We start from the raw sequence: 14,100 nt of genomic DNA, 5'->3' as shown, positions 1-14,100 counted from the left end.
AGAAAAACGACATCTAGACAGGAAATTATGTGAAGACTACCCACTTACAGTAATCTAGCCTCATAATAAATAAAAATAAATGAGCTCAGGATGTCTAAATAATAACAAAAAAAGACCGCATCGGCAGTCGCGGGCCGATACGGTGCAAAAGTCGACCCGAAGCCCATTAAACTAGTTAAAAAAGTTGGTCCGCGTTCCATCCGTGTTGGATTTCGACGGTGTGGTCTACAAACTGGGCAAGTTTGGAATACATATATAGATGGACGTCCACATATGTAAATAGGAGAAGACATGGGCTATGAGTTGGGCTTGTGATTGCATATATAATAATATCGTGCGAGGTAGAGATTTCCTACCCTAATATATGTAGTTTGTGCGACTTGCCGGCCTGAGGAGCGGCAGGATTCAGCTTGGAAGGGGCATGTAGCGTTCAGCTGTCTGCGTAGCTCTTTAGATGTTATAAAATTAGGATTTAGTGAGATCTGCCTATATATACTACATTATTCAATGTTGTTACATATTATTTTATTAAGAAAAAGGTATTTTACTATTCTTAGTATTTATATAAGGATCTTGTCTAAGTCTTAGATCGATATTATAACAATAGGGAGCTATTATAGCTTTATATCTGCTATGGCAGTATCAGAGCTGCGTAATTACTGTATTCACCTCAAAAACCCACATGATCTAATGAAGCTCTACATGTAGGTAAAATATATTATTAATTAGGGTGGTTATTAAGGTAGTTGTTGAGATGGTTATTAGTGTGCTTCTTAGGGGGCCTTCTTTGGGGGCGTATTAAGGTTAGTTTTTATTTCTAAAAACTAAAAATAAACAGTTGGGGTTAGTGGGTCTTATTACTATATATTGTTAAAGCATGGTTAATTGGTGCGTGTTTCTAGGATCTTAATTCAAATTACAAAGGGGCTCGCTGACAGTAAATCCTTTTTCTCCACAGACTCAAAAGGCACAACAATTAATCCCATGCATAACATTTAAAAGTTTGCTCATATTTTGTTGTCCTCAAAATACATGGAAATAAACTAAAATAAAAGAACATAATCTGTTGGTTTCCAGTATGATTGTCAAAAGTTACGTATTTTCGGCCCAATGCTGACCTGCTCGGACCACCTCCCTTGAACCTTGTCTAATGGCAGTGCAACACTGCAGCTACGTAGACCATGAGAGTATAAATAGCAGGCCTGATATCTCAAGGTCACGAGAAATAAGTGATAATAATAATTGTGAGAATATTGATCAATATGGCACCTTTGAGAAAATTGTTCCCATTGCTAGCCTGTCTATCCAGCAGCCTCAGCGGCCTTGCAAATGCCGAGTTCAACGAATCTAACACCGTATACCCCCTACCAAACGTCGGAAACCTTCCAATTCACGACCCTGCCGTATTAAGGCATCCAAATGGCACTTATTTTGCTTTCAAAGGTGGTGTCCATATCCCATACTATCGTTCGGAACACTTGAACGGAACCTGGGAACAAGTTGGCACAATACTGCAAAGTGACAGCATTATACCAAACAAACAAAATGCGACAAGACCTTGGGCTCCCCATGTCGTTTACAAGAACGGTACATTTTATTGCTACTATACCTTGAGTCAAGCGGGCTGTCGCGATAGTGCAATCGGTGTGGCTACGTCAAACAGCCTCGAGCCTGGGACCTGGACAGACCACGGTGCATTAGTTGCTACATGGTCGGGAAAGAACTCTCAAATCTCTCCGTACAATATTAGCAACGCGATAGATCCGAGCGTGCTAATAGACGACGACGGGAAAGGTTACATGACATACGGGAGCTACTGGTCCAACATCTGGGAGTTGCCTTTGAGCGATACGCTTCTGGCTATAGAGACTCCCCACCACCCAGATGCTAGACATCTGTCCTATTATCCCATTCCTGGCAAGCCTAATCACTACATAGAGCCAGTACCGGAATGCAAAGATCCACAAGGATCTCGCCATGAAGAAGGATCTTTCCTCAGCAAGCATAATGGCACATATTACCTTTGGTTTGCGCATGGAAAATGCTGCGATTACAGCACACTTCCAGAACCTGGAACCGAGTAAGAGAAAAAAATTCTTTGCTGAGCCTACTTCAGATTGTTGAACAGAGGAGTTGACAAAATGTAGATACTCGATTCGCGTTGGAAAATCTTCCAACGTCGGCGGCCCATTTGTCGACAAGTCTGGTAAAAAGTTACTTCAAGGGGGCGGCACAGTTGTGTACGCATCTAACCATGGAAATATCTTTGCCCCAGGAGGCCCGGGAGTTGTTCCTGCCTCTGGTGGAGAGTCCCAGGATATTCTCGTCTACCACTATCGTAAGTTACGCGGACTGACCGTCTAAGATTTATTATACCTAATAAAGTTTGCTACTCTAGTGGATCGAAATGTAGGATTGAATTTCGCGGTAAGTCTGCCAATACTTGCTAAGCTGCAAATCACACCTCTTGCCTTGGATTTACTAATAGATAAGTAGGACACGAAGCTGGGTTATAGCTATCTTACCTATGACGAAGAAGGCTGGCCAACGGCACAGCATGATCCCATCGAGTGAATAATACCACTAGCCAAGTTGCAACCAGATCCACAATTTATGTACTATAAGGATGGAATTGGCATGTATTTTACATGTACATTAACAATACTAGTAATACGAAGATCAGAGGAGTGTACGGTTTTCAATTGAACTGGAATCAAGGTTGCACGAATTTTAATGACAATAGAAGATATCACAATGACCAATTCAATGTTGACATTATTCTACATATATCTTCAAATAAATAAAAGCTAAATTATTCCATTGCTATAATTTGATCTAATTCAGGTTCTCCGGTATTTGAAATGTTCATGTTGTTAATAATGAATGAGTGACGGCTAGGGCAATTGCCAAATTAGGAAATTTTAACCCCTGCATGTTGACGTAATACAACATACACCACATCAGTTGATACAATTTACGTTTAGACATCGACCAGTACATATAAAACCACCGGAGCTGCGATAAAAATGAGTCTATTCCATCATGATATACTAGCATCTCACTTGTCTAAAATGCCACGAAGAATAACCAATGCTCGTAGTGTACACAGCCAAAGAATAATAATAACAGAAAAGGAAACAGCATTCAATGAAATATCAAGCTTCCGTCTAGATGCTGGTGGCTGAAGGGGTATAAAAATAAAGGCTCAAAATATAGTAAAGACAGAATGATGAAAATTAAAGTCGTAAAGCTCAAAATCATGCGGAACTCAAAATATCAAGCCACCTGGAAGTTTTGACCCGCTCACTAGGGGTTTTGACAACAGCTGGTGCGATGGTTCTTTCAACCAGGCCTCTGCGCGGAACCCGTGTGCCGTGGTGCCCAGAACGCACAAAGTCGAGGACGCGATAGCCTTCGCGAGACATGGCTAGCCGCTGCATACTGCTGGTTCCTGGATAGAGGAGAAGATCGCCTGTTGCTGCGGCAAGAAGAGTGAGGGCTAGGGAAAACACATCGGACGCTGGAGTGGACAGCCCCGGTGCTTTCATGGCAGCAACTGTCATTAGCTCCGGAGCCGCGAAAGGGGGAGTCAGCGCCGACAGGGCGACTTCTCCGAGATGACTGGACTCTTCTAACGAGATCCCGTGTGCCGATGAAAAATCGGCATATAATGCCTCGAATTGGAATTCAGCAGAATTGCCGTCGCCATCTATCCGGCGGCGACGCAGGAGAATATTGTGAGGTTTGATATCGCCATGTACGACCCCTGCTTCGGCGTGAAGCCAATCTAAACCCTTTATTAACTGCCCGGCTAGAGTGATCCAACATGGCATGGACATAACAGGGTCTAGCATTGTCCTTGTCGAGAAATTCTCCTTGGCTCGCAGCGCGCATTCCTCAATATGGGTAGACAGCGCAAGAGGGATCGCGGACATCACTATCGAAGAAGACGCAGTGATGAAACCATAGAAAGGCACGATATACTCATCGGCGCTGGCAGTCGCTGCCACTCGACTGAGAACTTGAGCTTCGGCGGCGAGTACCGGCCCTGCATCGTGCCGTAAAGGCACTTTGACAGCAAGAATGCGACCAGAAGCCACTGGTGACGGGGGTGGCGTCAAAACCGACACATCGGACATCCACCTCGTCGTAGCTTTGTATACCACGCTCCATACGCCGCGCCCGAATTCCAGCAGACGGCCACTGTTGCCATCTTTCGCGACTTCGAGATCGTATGAGAACTCGAGTGTGCGACTCGACCGCGAATTGCTTCGTGGGGCATCTTTGGTTTGGCATGGGGTGCTCGGCTGGTCAGCGTCTAATGGTCCGTCCAAGACACTCGTCGGTGTATCTGGAGGGGTTAAACGGGACGTCTGAGCATCTTGGAATTGGTTCTCATTTTTGTGCAATATTTTCACCACCTTCTGCGCGGGCGTATGGCTAGCTGCCATCTGACTTGGATATTGCTGTATCGGGAAATTTTAGGTCGACTTTGATGATAGAGATAGGGTCCGCGTGTGGTTATATAGAGTATGTATATATATATATCGATATATATTCTGCGAGGAAACAGATTAAGAAGCGAAGGAATTAATGCGAACGAGGAGCGAAGATGTAGATGGCGCTCTTTTTGCCGACGGACATGATCGAGGACGAAAACGGCTTGACGAGTGGCAACGGGATGAAAGCAGCGTCAGTGGCAAAATGAATATGTAAGAATGATAGACAGAGAGATAGATATATAGACGCGACAAACAGAACAGTGAGGATGAAAAAAAAAAGAGAGAGAGAAGTGAGGCGGGGCGAGGATGCTCAACGTTAAATTAGCTAATCTCCCCAAGTCGTCGTATCGTATCGGGAAGCCGCGAAAATGTCACCCAACCACGACCGTTGCACCGGCTAGGCCAATCCAGCAACCCGGCTTTAGCGATTTCTCCATCGCCAAGGTTTTTCTGCGCTGTAGACTTTATTGTTGTTATTATTTTGGTGGCAGATATCTGCATCATGTTGATTTTATCGGGTGTTGGCTCGATGAGGCGAAATGTAGAGACGAGTGACGTCAGTCGCCTGATTAAGAATTAACCACCTTGCCTAAACGGGCTTCTTAGGGCTACTATGTATCATCTGCAACTAGAACTCAATTAAATTGTCTAACGATCTTCTAGTCTATAGTGGCAAATTCGCATCTGCATCTTGCTCAATAAGGTAGTTGACTATCTCGATATTTCCGCTTGAAGGTGCTACGGTCGTTAGGGGGCTGCCAACACCAGTGCCATCCCGAAGGTTTATATCCATCCCCCGCTTTAGAAGCACTTCACAGATAGGCCTGTGGGGTGGCCTCTTCTGGCAGCGAAATTTAGCAAGTTCTCTCGGTTCTCATTTGTTTTGGACAGCGGAATATCTGAACTTTCCCACCAGTCAAACAAAAATGTATAAAACGAGAAATAACACAAAAGCCAAACACTACTCCTTTCAGGCCGAATTTGGAGCAAATCATCCTACGGGAAATGAGTGTAAATACGGTTGCCTTAGATTCTATCTTCGGTAGTGCAAGATACCTTCCTTCGGATACCCGAGAACAGTTTTTAAAAGCTCATGCAACACAGGATCAGGCTCTTCCTCCTTTTGAGCTTCGACATGTGAGATCCAGAAGTGTTGGGAATAGTGCCCAAGCCAATCATCTCTGCTATCATGGTTATTCTCAGCTTTTGGATCTTTATAAGCCTCGATAAGATAAGCAAGGCAGACTTTGGCAATATAACAGTGAGCCTGCTGCCGTGTCCAATAGTTATTTTCAAAATATTCCGCTACAGAAAGATGGGAGAACCTCCACACTTTTCGTTGCGAATCGAGAACAAGTAAGTTGTTACAAAGATGCAGCAACTGAGATTCGGTGATTACACTGCCCATACATAAAGTGCCTTCGAAACTGCAACGAATGGCGAGTAGAAGCTCCATGCTGGTCAAAGGTCGCCATGCAGACATTACCCACACAAAAGCGCGGTCTGCGAGTGCTTTGTCATACTCGTTTCGACTTTTTATTTTACCGTATATCTCGTCATAGGTCGCTTTGAGGCCACTTGGAAGTTTTCCAAGCCGATCTCTAATGGCTTCTTCAGATTCAAGATCAAGTATCTGCTTGATCTGTAGGTATGCCCATTGAAACCTACAGTATATTAGCGGTGAACACGGTTGATCTTTTTTGTACTCTCTTACATTTCTCCACTGTGATTTAGAAGGACATCGACAATGTCTTGCTTTAATGGCAAGGGCATTTCTTTCCAGTTTTGATGCTTAGAAATTTCACTGTCGACAAAACTCTGGATATCTTTCTCATTATCACTTGCTTGGATTTCGATATTTGGAGTTTTCGAAAATATGTTTCGTATATCTCGGTCCCTTCGGCTAGAGACAAAAACATTGACTCTTTTGGAGTGAGAGAGCAGGGAGTTAATCATGTCAATTATTTGGAAGCGCGAGTCCGGTTCACACTCGTCTAGGGCATCTAGTACGATAGTTGTCTTATCATAGAGGCTGACCGCTTCGTGTAACTGTTGTTTGCATGTGTCGAAGCCAATATCCGAGCTCTTCATTCTCATATCTTGATAGAGATCTTTCAGTCCTTTACGTATACCATTGGAAATGCTAGTGGCTGTCGAGAGTTGACGAACGTAGCTTCTAAGGATAGAGAGTGGCTCGCGACGCCCCGTTTCGTTCCGGTTGCAGTAGAAGAATGCAAATCCGTGATTTGGGGCCGTTTCCAACTGCCTCTGAACGTGGTCGATGACCTTGGATGCAAGAAATGTTTTCCCAGATCCAGCTATATTCATCAGATGCGAATTCCCCTAAACATAAAATCTAGAGGGTAAAAACTTACGAGAGCCCTGAAGCCACAGGACTGCCGATGAATTGCTGTTCTCCCATTCTTGGAACTTCTCATGTTGTAGCAGCCATTCACATGTGCCATCAGTCCGTGCCTCATTGACAGTGTTGTGGTGTTTCCCGTATGGTTCTGACGATATCCAATCTAGGATTTTGAATTGTTCCTCAGAGTTGATGAGCGTAAAGTTCTGAAGTAGAAGCATTCTAGAGAAACATGATTAACATTAAAGAGACTGATAGCAGAGATCTTTAACGTACGTCTGATCAATATTGAGGCTTGTGGAAAGTGTTTCTCTAAATTTGAAGATGTCGCGGACGATATTATCGATATCCTTGCTCTCAAAGGGCCACTTCAAACTGCGAAATCGCCAAGAATGAATTATTCTATCCCTTTTCCTAGTATCTGGCTTATCTTCCAGTTTCGCTTTGAGATTATGGAGCTGTAGTGAACATTTTCCCAGCTCATTGCTAAATTTCTGTGACACCGTAAGTTTATCGGAGTTTGGGCCTTTGAGCAAGCTGTGCGCGCCGTCAAGGACAGTTTCCAACCCAACAAGCTCACCTTGGAGCCGCTGAATATCTTTCTTCGCATTTTTTGCTTGTTTGAGGTAATCAGAGCAAAGTGACCAGATAGTTCCAGTTAGCTGGATCACTGCGACAACATTGGCGGCTGCCGAAAGTCCATCCATGCTTCAAGCTGTGCGTAGTATACCTATATAGACCGTAGGTTGACTGCCCAAGAGTCTTTGGCCTTTTTATATAGTAGTCCACAGGAAAAATAAGCCCTTTGTGTGGGGTAGAAACTCGTGGCATTTTAGATTTGCTGATGACGAGTTGTCTATGGAGAGCATATGATCGCAGCTGGACGAGGCTGACATCTGGAGCTAAACAAGTGTGCATATTCAAGGTGGCGCAGCGGGGTATCGTGGTCCGACAATTTTCCTAGTATGATCGAAGGCATTCGCAGGAAGTCCTGTCTTTCTTTAGAAAAAAGTATAGATATCTATAATCTCCATTTTAACTGCTGAGATTGCCAGTCTATTCAGGTGGCGATTCATCCCAAAATGATATTGGAAGTCTCCCGGTGACTGTGGTGAGGTGTGGCGGGAGTTGGATATTGAATATACATTGATAGACTCGCGGGGCACCTAGAAACTCAATTAGAACGAATCTGATCTCATGATGACCGGAGGGGTGTGGATCATTCATCATTGAGCCTTGTTTACCCCACGTTCCAACCGTGGCGATACTCACGGCTTCCGACCTCACTTGAACTGACTGAATCAACGTCGATTTGCGCTGCTATGGTACTCTCAGCGACGAATTTCGCTGTGCGCCAGATTGGCTAGGTTTCTGATTGATTACCCCCAAAAGTGTAGATTCCCACAGTATGAAAGACCAATTCGATTCCGGCTCTGAGCAGGATCTCAATTCTACCTCAAACATGCCTCATTCATCAAGCTCGTCCAAAGGTTTCTTCACTTTCAGCAACACCGTCAACGGAGCTGCGAGGGGAGGTGCTCGAGTAGCCCAAACGTTGAACCCTTCCACCAAGCAGCCTCTGTGGAATATCCCTGTGGCGATAGAGGACGATGTGAATGATGCAGTTGCGGCTGCGGGCGAAGCATTCGCTTCTTGGTCGCGCCTGGCCTGGGCTGAAAGAGGCGCATATCTCATCCGGGCAAAGGAAGCTCTAGTCGAAATACATGATGATATGGCCAATTTAATCATGCAAGAAACTGGCAAACCTGTAAGTATCATCGATACAAAGGGTTAGTTAGAAATGCAGCATCTGAACATGAATGGAGATTCGAGTTGCAAAACTAGAGGTCGACCTTTCAGTTCGGCTGCTTCTGTATTATGGTAAGACAAATGAATATCCAGCTTGCTGTCAATGGAGACTGACTAGCGGCAGCTTCCCACCCAAAACTGGAAACCAAGGTTGTGTCAGATAACGACGAACTTCAGGTGACAGTACGCTATGTTCCGATGGGTGTTGTTGCCGCCATTTGCCCCTTCAGTGATCCATTGATGCTAGCTATTGGAAAGCTTGCGTCAGCCTTGATCACTGGCAACACGGTAATCGTGAAACCCTCGCCCTTCGCACCGTACAGCATCTTGAAATTTGTGGATCATATCCAATCGCTCTTCCCGCCAGGGGTGATTCAGGCTCTGAACGGCGACGAGAAACTGGGCCCTCTGCTTGTGGATCATCCGAAAATCCAGAAAATAAGCTTTACTGGATCTGTGGAAATAGGCAAGAAAGTCATGGCTGCAGCTAGCAAAACTCTCAAGCGAGTGACTTTGAGCCTGAGCGGAAATGGGGCATGTATTGTTTGTCCAGATGTAGACGTGTCTCTGGTAGCACCTCAGGTTGCTGCAGGGGCATTCCTGAATTCCGGACAGCTATGCCTTGCGAATCGGCGAATCTATGTGCACGAAGACATATACAATGACTTTATGCAACATTTGGTCGATAGCGTTAAACTTTGGAAAGCCGGCCCAGCACCGAGCGACACTGCCATTTTAGGCCCGATTCAGAACGAGATACGTTACAAAAACGTCAAGGATATATTTGAAGACTCGCAGAAGAATGGATATAAATTTTCTCTAGGCAGTGGATCTATTACCGATGAAAAAGGCTTTATCATACAGCCTGCTATCATCGACAACCCGCCGGACGACTCGAGAGTCGTGAGAGAGGAAGCTTTTGGTAGGTATTAAACGATAGCCAGCGGTGAACAGGTGGCTAACACCATTGAAAAGGTCCCATTGTTTCTTTATTGTTGTGGAAAGATGAAAAAGAGCTAATCTCTCGAGTGAACGACACCAAAGCCGGGCTGGGAGCCAGCATCTGGTCGGGTGATATCGACCGCGCCACCGCGATTGGCGAGCAGATAGAGTGTGGCATGATCACAATAAATCGACACCCAACTCCAATACCGAGCGGGCATCTTGCTGGGTGGAAAGAGAGCGGCATAGGGGGTGAATGGGGATCCGAAGGCCTGTTGTCGTACTGCAATATGCAAACCGTGCACTGCTACAAGATGCCTGTTGCGCCGGGGTCGGCTGAAGCTGATTGACTTGTCAAACTATTGTGCAAAAGTGCTGTTTGTGAAAAGCGTCAATTGGTTTATTTCTTGAAGCATCTCTGATTGAATCAGCTCCTGGATGATGGTGAAAGTTGAAGCTGAAGGTCGAAGCGGGCTGGTTGCACCTTCCGCGTCGTCATGTGCCTTGTTGCAGCGCATCGACGCCAACGCGTTCTTCGCCCGTGCTTGACTTGTCTCTCTCACTCATGCTCTGTTTTATGTACTGCAGATCTATCATCATCCCAGACTCGCTCGTTATCACATTCTGTGTGCAATCTGTCTCCTTTACCGTTTAACCGTTACAACTACAGCCTTTAGGCTCTGCTCTTGATCGTAAGTTGTTGGTATTTCCTCCACTGCATCTTCAATAAACCAGGACTAAAATCCCAGGCCTCAAATGGCACCGTTCAATGCATCGTCGTGGCAGTCTACCCCGCTCCACCGTCCACTCTTTTATATCCTGCGTCCAGGAAACCAAGTCGTTCCCCTGCTTCCGGCCGATGAATTGCCACACTGGCTCCAGGTCGTTCAGAATTTTCCTCTAGAACCCCATAACATGCACCCAGCAAGCATGGGGTACTTTCCCCGTCTTGGGGAGTACGATATCATTTGTCTATACTGCACCTCTGCCATCGAGAGCCTGTCCAACCGCTCGACAAAACACAATGAACCGCCTTCCTCTGGCTTGTCTGAGAATTCTCTGTACTATCGCGGCTATCCTGGATCCGCCATTTTCTTTTTTCATCATCATGGTTTCCCATTGCAAAACGTGTCCTGGCGGCCATCATGGCAGGAACATGACATAGGGCATTCTCACACTCAACTGTCGCGTCTGAACCCTAGGGCCACCAAATTTAATCCGGTCTTTGGTGGATCGAACGTGCGTTATAGCTCATCTGGTTCTAATGAGCTCGCAAGCTCTCTTTTTTCTCGAAAGTCTCAACTCGTTTCTTGACCAATGTGCAAGCTGCTCGTGGCTCTGATGGCCGTCCTTCGGCCGTCACAGAAAGTTATTATTGATCCAATCCGACAAATCTGAGGGCTATATTATGTCCATGTCGCTACTGTGCATGAAGACCGCGAGTCCCAAGTTCTGGGCCAGCGTGAAAAGACAGGACCAACACCTGCCCCGATATATACGGAGAAACAAAACCCAGCAGCTTGTGGAACTTACGGCCAATTCTATCATTATAAAACCCCTTGCGAGAGACGTTATCCGCCATATTCAGGGGCACTACTGCTTCTAAGAGACGGATTTACATGTTTTGACGATACATTCCGAAGCTCTGATTACCTTGTATGTAGTAAATGCTCAATATTTGAGTCAGATTATTGAACATTCGTTTGACTTGGAATTTGCTCGACGTATTTAACGAGCAGGCGTTCGCCGGAATACTGATACAAAAGGGTACCACTGTTCTGCTGATAACATTGAAATTGGCTTCTTCGACCACTATTATAAGGACATAAAAATACAATTGATTATAACTGTTCTTATTATCGTACATCATGTTCAAAGTAAATTGATTAATCAATGTGAGAGCGCCATAGATGCGGGTGTGGTATAAAGCTTTCTAGAAAAGTCATCCCCAACTACCAAATACAAACAAAACAAAATAACCCAAAAGTAGACGACATTGCCCATTACTCATCCTCGGGGGGCCATTGACGGATAAGCGTCTGGGAAGCTGTGCCGCCCAAGCTCCTATGAACCATGAGGCATGATCTTGCAAACGGTGGCATCAAAATCATATATCTCCGTAGCAGCTTGAACAGCACCGATGGTGAGACACAATTCAGATGCTTCTGCTGGGGAAGATACTCGAACGCATCATATACCGACATTGGTAAGGGCCGATCTGAAGAGGGAGGAGGTTGGTTAGTCCCACTTGGTCCGGCATCGGAGGGATAGGCATGGATGGCAGATTCGCGGAGTTGCTTGGGAATATAGCGGAAAAGCTCAGGAATGGCTTTAATAGTATCGGTACACGTCTCCGCGGGAAACAACTTCTGGAGCATAAAGCTGATGGGCTCCGAGGCGCGAGTAGTGAACGAGTGTATGACGCTATGAGCCATCTCGATGCCCTCTACGAGCCTTTCATGGGCGACTTTGATAGACAGTGTGTCTAAAATTTCGTCAGGGCTTTTGGGCTCCATGTAAAAGATCGAACATGCCCTGGAGTTTCTGAACGTATCACCTGGTCGGATCAACAAAGGCTCAAATGGTCGATAATCCCATGCCAAGTTGGAGCCCTTTACGAGCTGTAGTGAGGTACCCGACGACACTCGGTAGTTGTCAATATATGGTCTCAACAAATTTTGCGCCTGGACTGTAGAATTGTCGAGCAGCACGTCGAACGCTTTCCTCAACTTTCTAAGCATAGAGTTCATTTCTCTGAGCATCTCTGGGGGTGTGGTCGGATCCATCCATGCCGCCTCGAGGTTTAGCTCAAGACGGTCTATCTTGTTCTGGTGTTCGTTCAGTGTCGTGGCATTGTCCCAATTTCTCAAGTGAAAGCAGTACTGCGCATAAGCGTCATTGTATTTCGTGCGTAGTTTCTTTAGTTTCATTTCTGAGACTTTCCCGTTTGTAGTGCTGTTTCCTGTAGTCTTCTCTGCGGTCTTTTTCTTGCCGGTCTGTTTCATGACGGACTGACCGCTCTTTTCAAGTAATTCAACATACTCATCCTGTATAGCATTGAAATCTTTGCGGTGGTTGAATAAAGGTACTGACGGATAGAGGTCATTTTCGGTGTAACTTCGAGGTTTATCCGGGCTATTTACAGAGACGGGGAATTCGGTTATCGGCTCGTGGTGAACAGGCTCGCGACCTGCAGGAGTTGTGATGTTTGCTTCAGCAGCTCTTTTAAGAGCAGCAGCGCTACTTTTAGTAACTGTTTCATATCCTCGTACTGAAATCGCTTCACGGTTGTCATGTTCGGCGAGGTAGAAAGCATGCCGCACAGCAGCCACGTTTTGGATAGCCACTTTTTTCCTAGGACCGACACTATGGGGATATATCGATTCCGCATCATCCCTGTCAAAGACTCCTACAAAGCGCATCCTCCAGTCACGAAGTACAGTATGTTCCAGTAGAGTTCTTGTGTGAAGTTGCGCCCAGGAGCTAGGTACCAACTTAACCGATTCATCGGAAAAGTTAGTAAGAAACAAGATGTTCTTCTTCTTTTTGGCTGCTTCCGTGTGGAACACATGCTTTTCTAGAATCGTTATCCAGTCGATGGAAGCTGAATCGTATTTAATGTCTTCTCCATACAACTCAACACCCTTCCGTGTCGCCAACTTTTCCAGGTATCGGTTGTACAATTTGATACGAGGCTCGACGAGCACATGGAGGTCCGGCTGTAGCTTCTCATTCAATTTAGCTGAGAGGACCCCCCATCCGGGATTTATATCAAGTATAATAGACGGCCTGTCGTCGTCGAGGTATGGTCTGACTCTTTCGAAAACATCATCTGTGATCCGGTGATGTTAGCGACACGCCCCCAGTCAAGGATTGTCAATTAATGGTGCAAGATCCCTACCACAAAGCTCTTCGCTTGCAATATCAATGCGCCTGTTGGAAGACCAAACTTTGCCCAAGGGAGAGATGGTTTTCTCGTTGGAGGGTTTTCTAGCCGCCGATACGAGGCCCCGACAATGCCGTATGCCGCAACTGCTGCGTAAATCATATGCAGGATGGCATTGTCTGAATGGCAGACGGGTACGCCCTCGAAGTAGTAAGCGGGTCCTCATCAGTGTTCGTGACGCTGATCGAACAGCGCGTTGAAGATTGGAGATGAACGTAGAATCGCTGAAGCGGCGGGAGGCGGCAAAATAATGTAAGGAAGCCGCGCCAAAGTTGACCCAGTCCTCTAGGCATCCACGCTGCTCAGCGTCGCCAGCAGAAATAACATGTTGCCAAAGTAGGAAGATGTCTGCTTTGCTCATCCATGACAGAAAACACCGCCATTATCGGTCCACCGCTCCTTCGTTGCACCTGGTCTCGTCCAGAGAACCTTGAAGACGCCGCACCCCACCTGATGATACCCGGATGTGCCAAGGGTTGTTTCATGCTTTGACATCCATACACGCCCTCCCCCGAAGACAGCCTGGCCCTCCCATGCGA

General features: G+C 45.9%; 5 protein-coding genes across 5 annotated transcripts; 2 read left to right on the top strand and 3 right to left on the bottom strand.

Annotated features, from left to right (window-relative positions):
- Nucleotides 1-1,262: 1,262 nt before the first annotated feature.
- TRUGW13939_04508 (uncharacterized protein) lies at nucleotides 1,263-2,574 on the top strand (the record flags this gene model as incomplete). Its single annotated transcript, XM_035487681.1, has 4 exons — nucleotides 1,263-2,080; nucleotides 2,148-2,338; nucleotides 2,399-2,427; nucleotides 2,497-2,574. 4 exons carry the CDS (start codon nucleotides 1,263-1,265, stop codon nucleotides 2,572-2,574), a joined length of 1,116 nt encoding a protein of 371 aa, XP_035343574.1.
- Nucleotides 2,575-3,257: 683 nt separating this feature from the next.
- Nucleotides 3,258-4,451, bottom strand: TRUGW13939_04507 (uncharacterized protein; the record flags this gene model as incomplete). The annotated part of the gene is made up of 1 exon (XM_035487680.1): nucleotides 3,258-4,451. The coding sequence occupies one exon, from the start codon at nucleotides 4,449-4,451 to the stop codon at nucleotides 3,258-3,260; it is 1,194 nt and encodes a 397-aa protein (XP_035343573.1).
- A 1,084-nt stretch (nucleotides 4,452-5,535) lies between these two features.
- On the bottom strand, nucleotides 5,536-7,571 carry TRUGW13939_04506 (uncharacterized protein; the record flags this gene model as incomplete). Its single annotated transcript, XM_035487679.1, has 4 exons — nucleotides 5,536-6,166; nucleotides 6,217-6,820; nucleotides 6,878-7,086; nucleotides 7,141-7,571. 4 exons carry the CDS (start codon nucleotides 7,569-7,571, stop codon nucleotides 5,536-5,538), a joined length of 1,875 nt encoding a protein of 624 aa, XP_035343572.1.
- A 701-nt stretch (nucleotides 7,572-8,272) lies between these two features.
- Nucleotides 8,273-9,965, top strand: TRUGW13939_04505 (uncharacterized protein; the record flags this gene model as incomplete). The annotated part of the gene is made up of 4 exons (XM_035487678.1): nucleotides 8,273-8,654; nucleotides 8,710-8,745; nucleotides 8,798-9,595; nucleotides 9,649-9,965. 4 exons carry the CDS (start codon nucleotides 8,273-8,275, stop codon nucleotides 9,963-9,965), a joined length of 1,533 nt encoding a protein of 510 aa, XP_035343571.1.
- Nucleotides 9,966-11,618: 1,653 nt separating this feature from the next.
- TRUGW13939_04504 (uncharacterized protein) lies at nucleotides 11,619-13,922 on the bottom strand (the record flags this gene model as incomplete). The annotated part of the gene is made up of 2 exons (XM_035487677.1): nucleotides 11,619-13,447; nucleotides 13,517-13,922. 2 exons carry the CDS (start codon nucleotides 13,920-13,922, stop codon nucleotides 11,619-11,621), a joined length of 2,235 nt encoding a protein of 744 aa, XP_035343570.1.
- Nucleotides 13,923-14,100: the final 178 nt, after the last annotated feature.

The sequence above is a fragment of the Talaromyces rugulosus genome, chromosome II (genome assembly GCF_013368755.1).
Source record: "Talaromyces rugulosus chromosome II, complete sequence".
Classification (NCBI taxonomy): domain Eukaryota; kingdom Fungi; phylum Ascomycota; class Eurotiomycetes; order Eurotiales; family Trichocomaceae; genus Talaromyces; species Talaromyces rugulosus.
Note: the sequence above shows the minus strand (reverse complement) of the source record. Positions and strands in the feature narration are given on the sequence as shown.